At 41.7% G+C, this 14,987-nt stretch overlaps 1 protein-coding gene across 1 annotated transcript; it reads left to right on the top strand.

The window, feature by feature from the left end:
• The first annotated feature begins 9,030 nt into the window (after positions 1 to 9,030).
• Positions 9,031 to 13,873, top strand: LOC143548727 (putative lysophospholipase BODYGUARD 4). The gene is made up of 4 exons (XM_077039817.1): positions 9,031 to 9,455; positions 10,605 to 10,942; positions 12,055 to 12,254; positions 13,535 to 13,873. The coding sequence occupies exons 1-4, from the start codon at positions 9,032 to 9,034 to the stop codon at positions 13,857 to 13,859; spliced, it is 1,287 nt and encodes a 428-aa protein (XP_076895932.1). The 5' UTR covers position 9,031; the 3' UTR covers positions 13,860 to 13,873.
• The last annotated feature ends 1,114 nt before the right edge of the window (positions 13,874 to 14,987 follow it).

Raw genomic sequence — 14,987 nt, 5'->3', positions numbered from 1 at the left:
ATGGGAGTGAAAAACTTGGAAGCCCACGTGGATTCCATGCTGGTGGCCAACCAAATAAATGGGACGTACACGGCTGTGAACGACACAATGGCCCTGTACCTCGCCCAGGCAAAAACCCTTATGCGTGATTTTAATGATTGTAAAGTCATACACGTCAAGCGCAGCGAAAACAAATCTGCGGATGCGTTAAGCAAGCTTGCATCACTAGCCTTCACCCACTTGGGAAAGGACATCCGCATTGAACTCCTCGAAGCACCATCAGTCCCGCACAAGGAAATTTGTGTCATCCAAACCGGTACAGAAACGTGGATGACACCAATAATAAATTACCTTGCAGCAGGAACACTACCAGAGTCAAAAACACAGGCAAGAAAACTACGCTGTAAAGCACTGAATTATCAACTCGTCAATGACATCCTTTACAAACGTAACTTTCTTGGCCCACTCTTAAGATGCGTGGACAACCAAGATGCCGACTACCTCCTAAGGGAAGTACACGAAGGCATCTGTGGAGTACACGCAGGTCCCCGCGCTGTTGTAGCCAAGCTAAACAACGCGGGATACTTTTGGCCGGGGATGCATACGGATGCACTGGCATACATCAGAAAATGCAGGTCTTGCCAGCTTTACGCACCCAACACGCACCGCCCGAAGAATGAACTGGTTCCAGTCACTTCTTCATGGCCATTTCAGAAGTGGGCCATCGATGTGACAGACCCATTTCCTACAGCAGCAGGAAATGTTCAGTTCCTAGTGGTGGCCATCGACTACTTCACCAAGTGGATAGAAGCAAAACCTTTAGCCCAAACAACCGCGAAACATATCAAAAAATTTATTTGGGAATTTATTATTTGTCGTTTTGGACTTCCACAGAATTTGGTGAGCGATAACGGCACCAACTTTGCTGACAAGAAGCTACAACAGTGGCTAAAAGAACTTCAAATCACCCACACCTTTACCTCAGTGGCACACCCGCAAGGTAATGGTGAGGTGGAAAGAGCAAATAAGAGCATTGTCGAAGGCATCAAGAAGAGACTATCGGAATACAGATCCGGCTGGGTGGACGAGCTTCCGCACGTCCTTTGGGCAAACAGAACGCTGAAGAAGGCCAGTACGGGAGAAACCCCGTTCAGCCTCACTTATGGCACTGAAGCCATGGTCCCGGTCGAAATTGGTCTACCCTCACCAAGGGTCTTGAGTCAGCCAGAAGACAATGATGCGGAAAGACGGTTGGATCTTATGCTAACCGAGGAACGCAGAGACTTAGCCGCAGTGCGTGAAGAGAACTACAAACGACAAATGCAAAAGTACTACAACACGCGGGTAAAACTCTGCAACTTCAATATAGGAGACTACATACTGCGTAACAACGAGGCTTCAAACCAAGAGCGCCCGGGAAAGCTGGCCCAGGTCTGGGAAGGGCCATACATTATCAAAGAAGTCCTGGGAAAGGGCGCATACCGGCTCGAAAGGCTCGATGGCACTCCCATCCCAAGAACATGGAATAGAGCTCAATTACGCAAATGTTATATGTAGATCAATTCCAAAACTTGTAAAGAAAAGGCCTAGAGCCACTTCTAATGGAAATGATTCTCCTTTCATAATGTGTTTACCTTTATACTTATGAACTTCCCACTGGTACCGGTATTCACCGCATAAACGGGAAGAAGTAAGTCGTTACGTGTGGAAGGCGGCAAAACCCGCATAAACACAACGTTAAGGGAAACCTACACGCAGGTATGATGTAAGTAAAGTTTAGCCATCCTTGTAAGTGCAAGTGACGGTCTTACCCGCACAATCACGAACAAGGAAGCAAAACTTCAACCTATCATCTACCACGTTCAAAGGTTATCCTAAAAATATATATATATATATATATATATATATATATATATATAAGGAAAACCTACACGCAGGTCAGATATGGGTAAAGTTTAGCCATCCTACTAAGTGCAAGTGACGGTCATACCCGCACAATCACGAAGGAGGAAGCAAAACTTCACACCGATTATCTACCACGTTCAAAGGTTAACTTATCCTCAAAGATGAGGAAAACCTACACGAAGGTTAGATATGGGTAAAGTTTAGCCATCCTACTAAGTGCAAGTGACGGTCATACCCGCACAATCACGAAGGAGGAAGCAAAACTTCACACCGATTATCTACCACGTTCAAAGGTGAGGAAAACCTACACGCAGGTCAGATGGTAAAGTTTAGCCATCCTACTACGTGCAAGTGACGGTCCTACCCGCACAATCACGGAAGAGGAAGCAAAACTTCACACCTATCTACCACGTTCAAAGGTTAACTTATCCTAAACACTTGGAAAATTGCTAATTTAAACTAAAGTATGCAAGTCATATAAAGTTTATAAAGCAAGGAATCCAATGAATCAAGCGGTCTTAGCCGCACAAAGATTTACATTTCATAAATATTCGTTACAAGAATGGCCGGGTGACTACCCGCCTACAAGAAAGTAAATCTATACAAACTAAATCTATCCTAGCAGCGGGAAGGGATCTTCAGGATCAGGCTTCAGGGCCACTTCCACTTGGACCAGCGCCGTCAGTAGAGCGTGGCTGTTCAAGGAAAGCCTTAAGGATAGGCAGCCCATCATCAGCAGCAGCAATTTCATTCACCTTCTCCACCACCGGATGCGGGAAGGCGGCGTATTGATTTACTGCTTGGTCATATATGGCTTCAGTATCTACATTGTACAAAGGGAAGTTGGATGGCGGGACGCCTTTCTCAACAAACCCTAGACCAAGCAGGAAGCCGACCCGTTCCCCATCCTCGTGAGAAGCGTTGAGGGCTGCGCTCATAGCATCGTCGTAGGATGTCTCTGAGAAGACCCGATGCACAACCTACATAAGAAAATATACAAGTGTCAACACCCTATTTACAAAGAAAAGCGTGAAGACATGAAGATAGACTTACCTGAGACAACGCTTCTCGAAGAAGCCATTCCTTGGCAACCAGAGCTTCTTGAAGGGCGGCTTGAGCTTGGGTGCAGGCGCGTTCGGCTTCGCTTTTGTTAAGATTGGCAAGTAGAACTTCCTTTGCGGCAGCCTCTTCGACGCCCTTAAGCTTCCGCTCGGTATGGTCAAGCACGCCCCTCTGGTCCAAGATCTCCTGGAGCTTCTTGGCATCTTCCATCGCCAAGGCATCATGAGCACGTTGGAGAGCCTCTAATTTGGCCTTGAGCTCCTCATTCTCCACACGCAAAGGCTCAGCAACGGCTTCAGCCTTGGTGGCCCTCTCGGTTGCGTTCCTCGCAGTCTCCTTAGCCAGCCGAAGCTGTTCGTTAACAGCTTGGGCAGCCTTGGAGCGGGCCTCGAGTCGTGCTTGAACCTCAACCTCGAGGGCCTTGAAGGCCTTCTCCTTCTCCGCAGCAGCTGCGGACAGCTTTTGGTTCTCCTCCCGAAGAGCCCGCGCTTGAGATACTTCCTTGGCGCGAGCTGCTTTCAACTTGTCGTTTTCACGACAAAGTAGCTCGACGCGCGGCTGCATCCGGGCTTGGAGAACCCGAAGCTCGTTGGTTAGCCTACCCTCCTGGTAGCTAACCATGGCTTCCCCCAACGCACCATGGGGAGCAGCGTGGCGAGCCCAGTCCACGCACTCCACAGGTGTGCGAAGGGTTGTTCCTCGGCGAATGTTCCATCTTGGAACATACACTTCATTGGAATCTGACACTGCAAAAGAAACAAAGCAGTTAGGAAAAGATGATAAAAAATACATAAAAGCCAAAAAAACCCTACGCACCTGTAGGGTCGATCACAGGCCGATAACCACCGAACCCATCACTTGAACCTAAGGGAAATCCATCCAAAAGGTCAGGCAGATGGGAAGGTAACAAAGATTGGCGAGAAGCCCCGCGCGTACCTGAAGGTTCGGCCGTCGAGGCCGATGGCGGAGGCGGCATGGTTTCCGCCGCAGTCGATGGCGGAGGCATGGTGTCCGCCGCGGTCGCCGCCGCGGAGTCAGCAGCAACAGTAACCGCCGGCTCGGTGAAGGATGCTGTAAAAATCGCACTCACCACCCGCGGTGACGTCATCTCGGCTGGAACAGTTGGCTCAAAGGAGTGAGCAACTGGACCAGCGGAAGCAGGCGCAGGCGCCTGGGTCGACGCCTCAGGTAGGCTGACCGAGCCTACCGTCATTGGCGGAGAGGTACTCCCCTGAGCTCCACCCTGGAATGCGTCAACATCCACGCCTGCACAAGAAGATAAGTGTCAATAAATTTATAAAGTGAAATCTACAAAGATAAGGATGTTTGTACTTGCGGGTTTTCTTGAGCTTGAACGTACGGACGGGCGGGGACGAACCCGATGGAGCCGGTCTCTTGATGCCGGTCACCGTCGTCGTCATTGGTTCTCCGGAGGTAACAGTCGTAGCCTCCGGAACAGTGGTCTTCTCACCACCGGGGTTCCCCGCCACCTCTTCACTATCTGACTCAGTGTCAGATAGGAGCACTGGATCGGCTGTGGAGGCCGCCTTCTCCTTCCCTTTCCCGCCAGCAACCCTCTTCTTCCGCACTAACGGAGGACCATCTGCGGATTCCTCAGAAGAAGACAGGATGTCAGGAATTCCAGCAGCGGGTACAGCACTGAGGGGGGGAGGAGAGAATAACGCCTTACCTGGCCGCCGGTGGCTCAGGATCTCGTGGCCCAGCGGATAGACCTCCACAAACCGATCCGCTGTTTGCTCCAGGATGGGCAACTCGTTCTCGTCAAGAGCACGAGTACCCACCCGCACGGGACCGTCAGCTTCCCGCGGGTACAGGAGCGACTCCAAATTGTTCCCCTCTGAAAGAAAAGAAACAGTTAGAAGACAAACTCATATCAGCAAGAAAGACAAGACATACCATAAGGAGTAGAGTTCAAACCGTATTCGAGAAGGATGGGAACCTGAGACGCCTCCTTCCATACCCGGCTCGTCCCCAGCATCACCATCCCGGACTCCGCAAACCGGTAAACCGGAGATTGGACCCGGGATATCTTCGCAAACCATTCCGCCTCCTGGTAGTTGGTGGCGTGGTGGCTCAGAATTGCTTGGCCATTTTTAAACTTCATGGCAATGGGGATGGCGCGGGCAGAAATGTAGAAGAACTCCCGCTTCCACGATCGGATACTGCGCTCGGTCGCGCAAATCTTTAAACCCTTGATCCGGGTTGTCAGGGTGTACCAGCCCTGGATGCACCTCCAAGTATAGAAGGTCATCAGGCGGTCCACATAGGGCTCAATGCCCAGAATCCGGCACACCCACTCGAAGTGCCGAACCTTGGCAATCGCCATCGGATGCACCTCGGTCAGGTGCACTCCGTGCCTCTCAAGGACACGGTAAACAAACTTTGTCAATGGGAACCTAAGATTCCCATAGACAAAGAATGCTGCATAAACCCCGATCTTTCCTCTGGGGGCATCGTACACGGTCTGATGGGGTTCAGGAAACTCAGGCTCGAAAGGATCGAGCATGAACTTCCTAACAACATACCGGTACTGATCGCCGGGCAGAGCACACTGGCACTCACCAGCAGTACTCTTATCATCGGCCGAAGACTCAAGATCACGAGAAGACATTTTGCAGAAAGAAAGCGATTTCGGGAAAATGCTTGCCTGAAAAGGGGAGTATTTGCCGGAAATCGCTAAGAAGAAGAAGAGAAGGGTGAAGGTGTGAATTGCAAAGAGCCCTCTCCCCCTTTATATACTAATCGCAATTAATGCGATGAATTTAATGCGGAGGAGAGAGAAATCGAAGGTGCAATGAAACTATGACACGTGGCAAAAAGCAGGCTGGCAACAGCTGTTGACAGGACGCGTACCATTAATTTCGCGGCCACGCGCCCGAAAAATCGCGCCCACGCGCCTGAAAAAGCGTCTGGAATGACCATGTACTGTCACGTCACCATAACTTCCTGCACGTCCTGACACAGTCAGAAGAAACCGTCGCACGACGTTTCAGATGTTTGGACTGTTCCTATCTTTCCACCAACTCTTCGAATTTCGAAATTCAAAATTCAAAAAAGATTCAAAAGTAAGCGGGAAAATACCCCTTACCTTGGCAACCAAGTAACCGTAAGACGGATGCGGGTACAGTGTTAAGGCAAAACCCTTCACATACCTAGCACCCGCAGGGAATTGAAGCCAAGAATAACTTGGCAACCAAGTAACCATAAGACGGATGCGGGTACAGTGTTAAGGCAAAACCCTTCACATACCTAGCACCCGCAGGGAGTTGAAGCCAAGAATACCCCGGCAACAAAGTAACTATAAGACGGGTGCGGGTACAGTGTTAAGGCAAAACCCTTGACATACCTAGCACCCGCAGGGAATTGACGCCAGGGGTACCTTGAAAGTAAAGTAACCGTAAGACGAGCGCGGGTACAGTGTTAAGGCAAAACCCTTCACATACCTAGCGCTCCGCAGGGAATTGAAACCAAGAAGGATCTTCTGGGCAATGCTTGCGGAAACGGAAATTACATCCCCGCTTAGCGGGAACGTCGAGAACTACATTGTTTGAGGCTCCAGGATGGAATTGGTGGTTTTAACATAATTGATCACTATGTTCAAAACTACCAAAACCTCAGGGAGAATCCACACAAGTGGGACTCAACGCTCCTGACTTACGAGGAGGTTACATACCCACCCGCATCATACCCAAAGATCAAGCAAAAAAATCGGGAATTTTTGCAAGTGACATTAGGAAACCCGCGGGAAGAATCCCCACGGAGAACCTTAAAACTAAAAACCTTTTTCAAAACCCCTTGCTTAAAGTCCAAAAGTTCACCTCACTTTATTAAACATTCATGAGAAGAACATTGGACTGGGGGGACTTGAAGAGGTTGGTCCCAGCAGAGCCCAGTTGGTCCCGCAAGACTCACCTTGAAGAGGGACGTCTGCGCAAAGGCCATCTGCTCCCGCAGGACCCACCATGCTCAGAGAACCTTACGCGCAGTACGCAAGCTGTACACGCAGGGAAAGCCTCCCAATGGTGAAGTACCCCGCCTGTTCCCGCAGTTGCGGATACAAGCCATCAGGGAAGGCTACCCGCAGACAGCAGGGCTACACGCACAAGACAATAGCTACTTCAGTAGTCACATGAAGGAATGAGCAAGGCGGGAACAATCCCGCCAAAATGAGCCAGTCCGTATGATTCTGAAAGATCTTTTGTACTATACCTACCAAGGTATGGATAGGACAGACAATCTGACCAGAACAGCCCATGAGCCAATCACAGGGTGACAGCTCACCGACAACAGTACGAGGAGGAGCACCCTCTAGTACTGTTTGTCACTATTAGCCGCTGCCTACTCACCAACTCTTACTGAGGGACGTGCGCAGCCTACAGTTGGTAGAATAGTGTTACTGTTGGCCGTAACCTATTCACCAACCAGCATGGCCTGCTTATAATCCACAGTAGGTGGGACGTGCATAATCTACAGTTGGTGGAATAGTGCAGCCGACTTTGTTACTGTTGGCCGTAACCTATCCACCAACCAGTATGGCCTGTGCATAGTCCACTGTTGGTAGAACAGGAATACTATTCAGCCGGCTGTACCTTCTAGGAAACCTACCTTCGGCTATAAATACTCCAACATCTTGGAATGGTAAGATCATCTGCTATCCTGTTATCTAGCAATCTCTTAATATACACTTATATTCAGAGCAATCTAGTCTGATTCTCACGCCGGAGGGTGGTCACAAGGAGGAACCCCCCCCCCTTCTCAGTGACGAGCTTACGGTGTTTGTTTTGCAGGTCCCTGAAGAACAACCGTCTCTGTTGGACCTCATTCTCGTGGGAAACATTACTTAACCCCCATATTATCTATAATCTGCACCGGGTCACTTAGTGTTTCTTCACATATATAAATTCATGGGCGGATTTACATTGAAGTTTGGGGTGCACGGGAACCCCCCGATCTTCGAAATTATAGTCTAATGTTATATATAAAATCTGGAGTGCACCCCTTATAAATTTGGAGTGCACCATAGAAACCAAGCTGGAAGATTGGTGGAGTGGTTAAGACCTTGGTTGTTAACACACATGCCCCATGTTCGATTCTGCTGTTTAGACGTTTTGTTAGATTTCTTTTAATTTATTATACTTTTTTAACATGGCCTAAGCTCTGTTTTAATATTTATAGGGTTTCAAACACAGCCGCCCCCTCCTATTTCCACTGTCCACAGTTTGTTCACTTCAATATATACTTGGTTTATAATCTTTATGTGAGGGTATGAATATACTACTTTCAGGAGGATAATATTCAAGAAACAAGTTCAAATCAATGTGTCAAATGCTATTGGTTAGCTTATAATTATGAAGTGATTTGTTATATTCACTTTGAGAATCATACCATCCAGGTTTGAGATAAAACTACAAGGCAATGTAAAAGAAAGTAAATTAAATAATACTTTAAAGTTTTTTCTTTATTTGTTTCAAACACAGCCGCCCCCGACTCGAATCGTCGAACCGGCCCGAATTTTTTTATATATGACTATATAAAATTGGAGCATCTAAAAACAGTGCACCCTGTGAAAAAAATTCCTGGATCCGCCACATATGTAGCAATTATTAATATCTTACTGAACCATGTGATCATATTTAGACTTTAATTTTATCGTTTACTATTAAGACACTAGTTATTGCAGTTATTTCTTATTGAAATAATTTAAACTTACATTTAAATATTACTATATACTTTATCTGATGTCTGTTTATATTCATTTATGTCTGTTTGTGTTTGTCTATGTCCATTTATACTCGTTAAAATACCAGCTAAAGAGTATAAACAAACACAAACACTTTATTCAATAGCCGCGCGTTAAAGGCCAAACAAACAAAGTATAAGGGGCAAAGTGTAATTACCAACAACTCAATATTCTTCATGACGTGGCAAAAGGTACGTCGCATGTATTTGTCAAATTATGCTTCATCTTTGAAGCATCTCATTGCTTCTGGTTAGGTTCTCTATGTGTTCTCTCAAAATATATATATATATATATATATATTAAATTTGTGATTTGGTTATAAGTATGGCTTTAATGGCAGGTTATATCCTATCTATAATAAACCCTATAGTGTTCATCTTTCTTGATTTATTAGACTTCATAATGTGCATTTTTTACAAATATATTGATGAGTTTTTGGAGGGAAAGTCAACCCCCCCATGTTACTGTCAAAGTCAAAGACAAAATCCAACAACAAATAGTTTTGAAGAAATGAATAATGGGGTTTCAAATACTTTGTTTGGTAGGAAAAATGTTTTTAAGGATATTATGGGTTTTGTTGGAAAGACACAAAGGAGATTTGTAAATGTTAATGTTAATGTTAATGTTAAGGATGTTTCGGAGAAAACTAGGTGGTCGGATTGTGGGTGTGAGAGTTGTGTTTCTTGGATGAGTAGTGGTGGTGATCAGAAGAAGCAGCTTCATGTTGTTGTTAAAGATTCATTAAAAGGTACACTTTTATTATTTATTTTTATTTTTTATTTTTTTAATTTTATGTTTTGTTTGATGGTTATAGACTTGTACATTGTGACATGACATTGTGTAGTTAGTTGAATAGAAAGGCAGATTGACTTTTGGATGTAAAACTTAGTGGATTTTGTAAGCTTAGAAAGAAAATTGATATAAATCCAACAGCTTTTATGAAATTTTTATAAATCCAATATATTTATGAAAAGTATATGATATTTTATGAAAAATAATGAACATGTAGTCACAGTAGTTAAATGATCAATCTTTTTTATTTGTGAAATCCAAGATTGCAACTAAAAAACTTAGGGGGTGTTTGTTAGGTACCAGCCGAGCCGAACCAAGCTTGAGCTCCAAGATTGTAACTGTTATAGTGATTGGAAAGAGTATATGTATAGATTAGGTACCAGCCGAGCCGAGCCAAACTTGAGCTCGGTTTGGTTAACTTAGTAGAGGTCGAGCTCGGTTTTTTTCATGCTCTATTTCTAAAGCTCGAGCATGGATTGTGAGTTTATCAAGCTCGAGATTGGCTCGTTTATTATTTATTAATTAGTTTATATACAGTTCTCACTACTTTATATATATATTTTAATTATAGCATTTATGTATAACATAATATTTATTATTTAGTTGCTTTTATCATAATTTTACATATAATAGTGAGTAGCGCATAAATATGTATTTAATATATCAAATAAAAATTATATAAATACCAGGTTCATTTAGGCTTGCAAGCTAGCTCGAGCTCGATAAGTGAAGCTCGGCTCGTTTATTAAACAAGCTTAATTTTAAGCTCGAGTGTGATTCAAGCTTTTAACGAGCCGATCTCGAGTAGCTCACAAGCAGATTGTCCCGTTTGTACCCCTAGATACTATTTAAGTGTAGCTGCAAAAACTAAAAAAACCAATCTTTTTAGTTTCTGTTCACTAAACCACATAGAATCAGTCTTTTTATGAATACGGTAACCCGAAATTAGAGATCTTCATGAATATTTATTCACTTTGAAGATGATTACTATGCACAACAATCATAACCAGACAGATCGTTAGTAATAAACGCGCAGCAAAACCAGTGTTTGGACTTGGTTTTGACATGTTTTGATTTGCAATATTGATTCTTTATATTTATGCAGGAAATCAAGATTTTGGTAACATGCCAACAGAAAACGTGATATTTCTACACGGGTTTATGTCGTCTTCGTTTATTTGGACCGAAACCATATTCCCTGAACTAGTTGATCCTAAATACCGACTTTTCGCTGTTGATCTTTTGGGATTTGGAAGCAGTCCAAAGCCAAGAGACTGTCTTTACACTTTAAATGACCATTTGGAAGCCGTCGAAAAATCAGTTATCCGCGAATTCGACTTGAAATCTTTTCATTTAGTTGCACACTCCATGGGGTGTATTATTGCTATAGCATTAGCAGCAAAATATCCCAACAGTCTCAAATCCATCACTCTAGTTGCTCCTGTAAGTCTCTTTACATGTTCACCATAGTCAAAGTCAACTTTAGTACTTTTCAAATATTCATATTAACTTTTAAGAATAAATATTTTTTTCAGCTCAACATGTGTTGTAACTTGTAAAGTAACATTAACATAGTTATAACTTTCTTTAGGGATGTGCATAAAACCGAAAAAACCGAATTAAAACCGAAAACCTCAAATAAACCGATCCGAATTAGAAACCGGCGGTTCGGTTTTGAACTTTAGCAAAAACCGAAATACTGGTTTTGGTTCGGTTTTGTATATTGTTAAGAACCGAAAGAACCGAGCCGCACCAAAATAACAAAAAAGTCAAAATAACCACAATATCTTAACCACAACCATTAAAACAAAGTCTACCGATGACTATTTGTTTAGTTTTAACATATGGTTAATAACAAATATATTTGGTTTCTACATATGATTAATAACTAATAATACTGGTATTTTTAGTTTTGATTTTGAATTTTGATGTTAAATGTATCTTTTATTAGCTTTTAATATTTGAAGTCCAAATATTAAATATTCTATTTATTATTAGCTTAAGAAAAAAAAATATCATGCCCAATTTCAATATCTTGGGTCAACTTTTTTTTTTTGGCCCAAAAAGTTTTGACTCGAGAGCAAAACCGAACCGAAAATCAAAAACCTAAAACCGAACCGAAAAAAATGAAACTGAACGGTTTAAAAAAATCATAAAACTGAAAGTTTGGTTTTTAGTTCGGTTCTAGTCAAAAACCGCACCGAACCGCACCACGCACACCCCTAACTTTCTTCGTGTAACCGAGTGCTCTTCTGGTTGAAGTTTTATAATGTATCAGTTTGACTTTAAAAGTCAAAATCTTGCAAGTCCCTTTAGATGTTCAAGACATTCAAAGTCAACTTTAGTAATTTCCAAATTCAATTCCATACCAACTTCCATTTTAAAAGTAAAAACTTTAGCTTAAAAATTGTTGAGTAGTGTAACATTAAAATGGTTATAACTTTCTTTCGTGTAACCGAATACTCTTTTCGTTAAATATTCATAACGTATCAGTTTGACTTTGAAAGCCAAAGCTTGTTGTTTTTATTTGATTTGGTTAAAATTTTAACTTGCAGCCGTACTTTTTATCGTCCGAAGAAGAGGATGCTAGTGAAATAGCATTGAAAAGACTTGCAACCAAGAGTGTATGGCCACCATTGTTGTTTGGATCAGCATTCATGACATGGTATGAGCATTTAGGCAGATGTGTGTGTTTTGTTTTGTGTAGGCACCATAGAATATGGGAAAAGATCTTGAAGCTGGTTACGCGAAAAAGGTACAACAAATTCTAGATTTTAATGTTTTGTTTAAAAAATTTTAAATTTATTATTTCTTTCGGAGATTAACGCGATATGAAAGATAATAACCAAGTTTCCTAACTGTTCTACTAATATCACTCAAACTATTTTTGTTCGTCACTCAACTTATATCGGGTGTAATATTGTGAATGTTTTCGTAAAAATGACAATTTTTTTTAAAAAACTAAGTGACCTAAATGGAATATATACTCCTGGTTGCTATTTAGTGATTTTGTAAAATTAACTTGAAGTATGAGGTAACAAATGAAGAAGAAAAAAACACTAAATAATAAACAAGTTTAATAACAGTTCATTTTAAGTCAAATTGGGAAAAATATTCACAAAAGAGTAACCAAGATTCATATATGTTCCATTCAGGTAGGGATGTAAACAAGCCGAGTCGAGCTCGAGCTCAAACTTTATCAAGCTGGCTCGAGCTCGGCACGTTTTCTTTATTGAGCTGAAAAATTGAGCTCGAGCTTGTCGAGCCGGGCTCCTTTTATTTTTTTTATTTATTATTATTTTTAACTATACAAATTTTGATATATAAAAGACAAAAATTGTAATTTTAACATACATATTGTATAAAATTTATAAACTAGAGAATTTATAACTTTATATATTCTATTTTAGTTATTCTTTTATAATGTTTTAGGTATCGAGTGGCATAATATATGTATAACTTTTATTTATTTATTTCTTGGTATGCTATTATTATATATAGATATTAAATTTTAGTGTTTAATCTAAACGAGCCAACGAGCCGAGCTAACGAGTCGAGCCGAGCTGACCCTGGCTCGAGCTCGGCTCGTTTAGTGTTACGGACTGAAACCATTGCAAGGTATGAGACTTGTCCCACATCGGTTGTATGGGCAACTGATGTGGGGTTTATAAGCCAAATGGGTTCTCTCACCTATTAGACTAGTCTTTTGGGTTGAGTTCTTCTGTTTGGCTTGTAACGTTTTGAAATCGAGCGAGCCGAGTCGAGCCAAGCTCATTTAGAATCGAGCTTTTTCGAGCCGAGCTTTTTTCAAGCTATTTCGAGCGAGCTTCAAGCGAGCCGTGGGCTTTTTGAACAGTCCTACGTTCAGGTCACTTAATTTTTAATTTCTTTAACATTAATTAAAAGAAGCATAATATTAGACGAAAAAAACGTTTGAGTGACTTTAGTGAGACACTTAAGAACTTGATTACTATGGTGAAAATTTTCTAATACAAAATGTCACAAAATGAATAAATGGTGGACCGTGATGTGCAGGAAGCTCAATTTCCTAGTGATAGACTTGTTCAGGCACACGCACCATTCGGCTTGGCACACAATGCACAATGTGATATGTGGTGGAGCCAAGATGATGGACCCGTGTCTTGAAATTCTACGACGTGTTCAAGCACGGGTGACCGTGGTCCAGGGGTCTAGGGACCAGGTGGTGCCAGTGGAATGTAGCAACAATGTTAAAGTTAAGGTTCCCGACGCAGAGGTTAAGATCATCAAAGGTGCTAATCATAATACAGTTATAATAGGAAGAGAAAAACAGTTTGCTAAAGATTTGAAAATTATTTGGGATTCTGTTACTAATGCATAGAGTGAGCTTCATTCTTGATTCTATAGACATTAAACATTGTTAAAAAAATATATTTTTTTAGGATACAATGTGTAATTTATAAAGGATGCTCAAAATGCAAAATGCGAATTAAATTATGCTTCAAATAATGATAGTTATGATTGATGAAAATCTCCATTTACATTATTTTCAAATGAAATTGATGCGGGAGCATCTATTCTATTAAGCTGGTTGACCCTATCCTAAAGACGACCCGCGAGGAAGAAACCTTGGAGTGTGGAATAAGAAAGTTTATTTGAATTCAAGATTGAGAAAAGTTTTTATTATTTTTAATTTTAAATTCCTGGCTTATTTCAATTATTAATCTACAAGTAGAGCTATTAGGCTTATTGTTTAGTTAGTTGTTTGTGTTGAATTTAAAAGGATAGTAAGCTTGAAGCTAGCTGACCGATGTTTTTGGTTCGAAAGCCTTTGAATATAATTATGTGTTTTTTGAGCCATTTAAGGGGGTGTTTGGAATTGCTTATTTTCATCAACTTATAACTTATAAACTTTTTGAAAAATAATAAGGTGTTTGGGATTGCTTATATTATGAGAGGAAAAATTTCATAAGTTACAATGTTGTAACTTATTAACTTAAAGAAAAGTTATAAGGAGGTAAAATAAGGAATCCCAAACACCCCCTAAGTATTTCCGTGGATTTAGTACCCGGATTTAAAAGAAATTGCAAAAATCTTTCAAATTAAAGGAATGTTGAAACTAGGCCCAAAACGACTATTGGACTTGGGTTAATGGTTGGGCCTAAACCACAGCCACGGCCCACAGATATCTTATAGATTCATCCATAGGTGCACAAATCGGTTAACCGGTTAATATGCTAACCGGTTTTTTTTTACGGATTAACTGGTTAGACTGTTTTTTTTTAGGTCGGGTAGTTACTAGTTTTGACCAGTTAGACCAGACCGGTTAACCAGAAAAAACCCGATTTTAATAAAATAATAATTAAAAAATTAAAAAATTTGGTTAATCGGTTCGGTTAACCAGGTAATAACCGGTTTTGAAATCACTAATATAAAGTGGTTACTAACCGGCGGTTAGGATAAGTTATTAACCGGTTATGAAATCGAGTACAAACCGGTTAAAATCTAG

This window comes from Bidens hawaiensis, unplaced genomic scaffold (assembly GCF_021521415.1).
Source record: "Bidens hawaiensis isolate Kalapana, Puna unplaced genomic scaffold, B.hawaiensis_p1.1 tig00015244_1, whole genome shotgun sequence".
Classification (NCBI taxonomy): domain Eukaryota; kingdom Viridiplantae; phylum Streptophyta; class Magnoliopsida; order Asterales; family Asteraceae; genus Bidens; species Bidens hawaiensis.
Note: the sequence above shows the minus strand (reverse complement) of the source record. Positions and strands in the feature narration are given on the sequence as shown.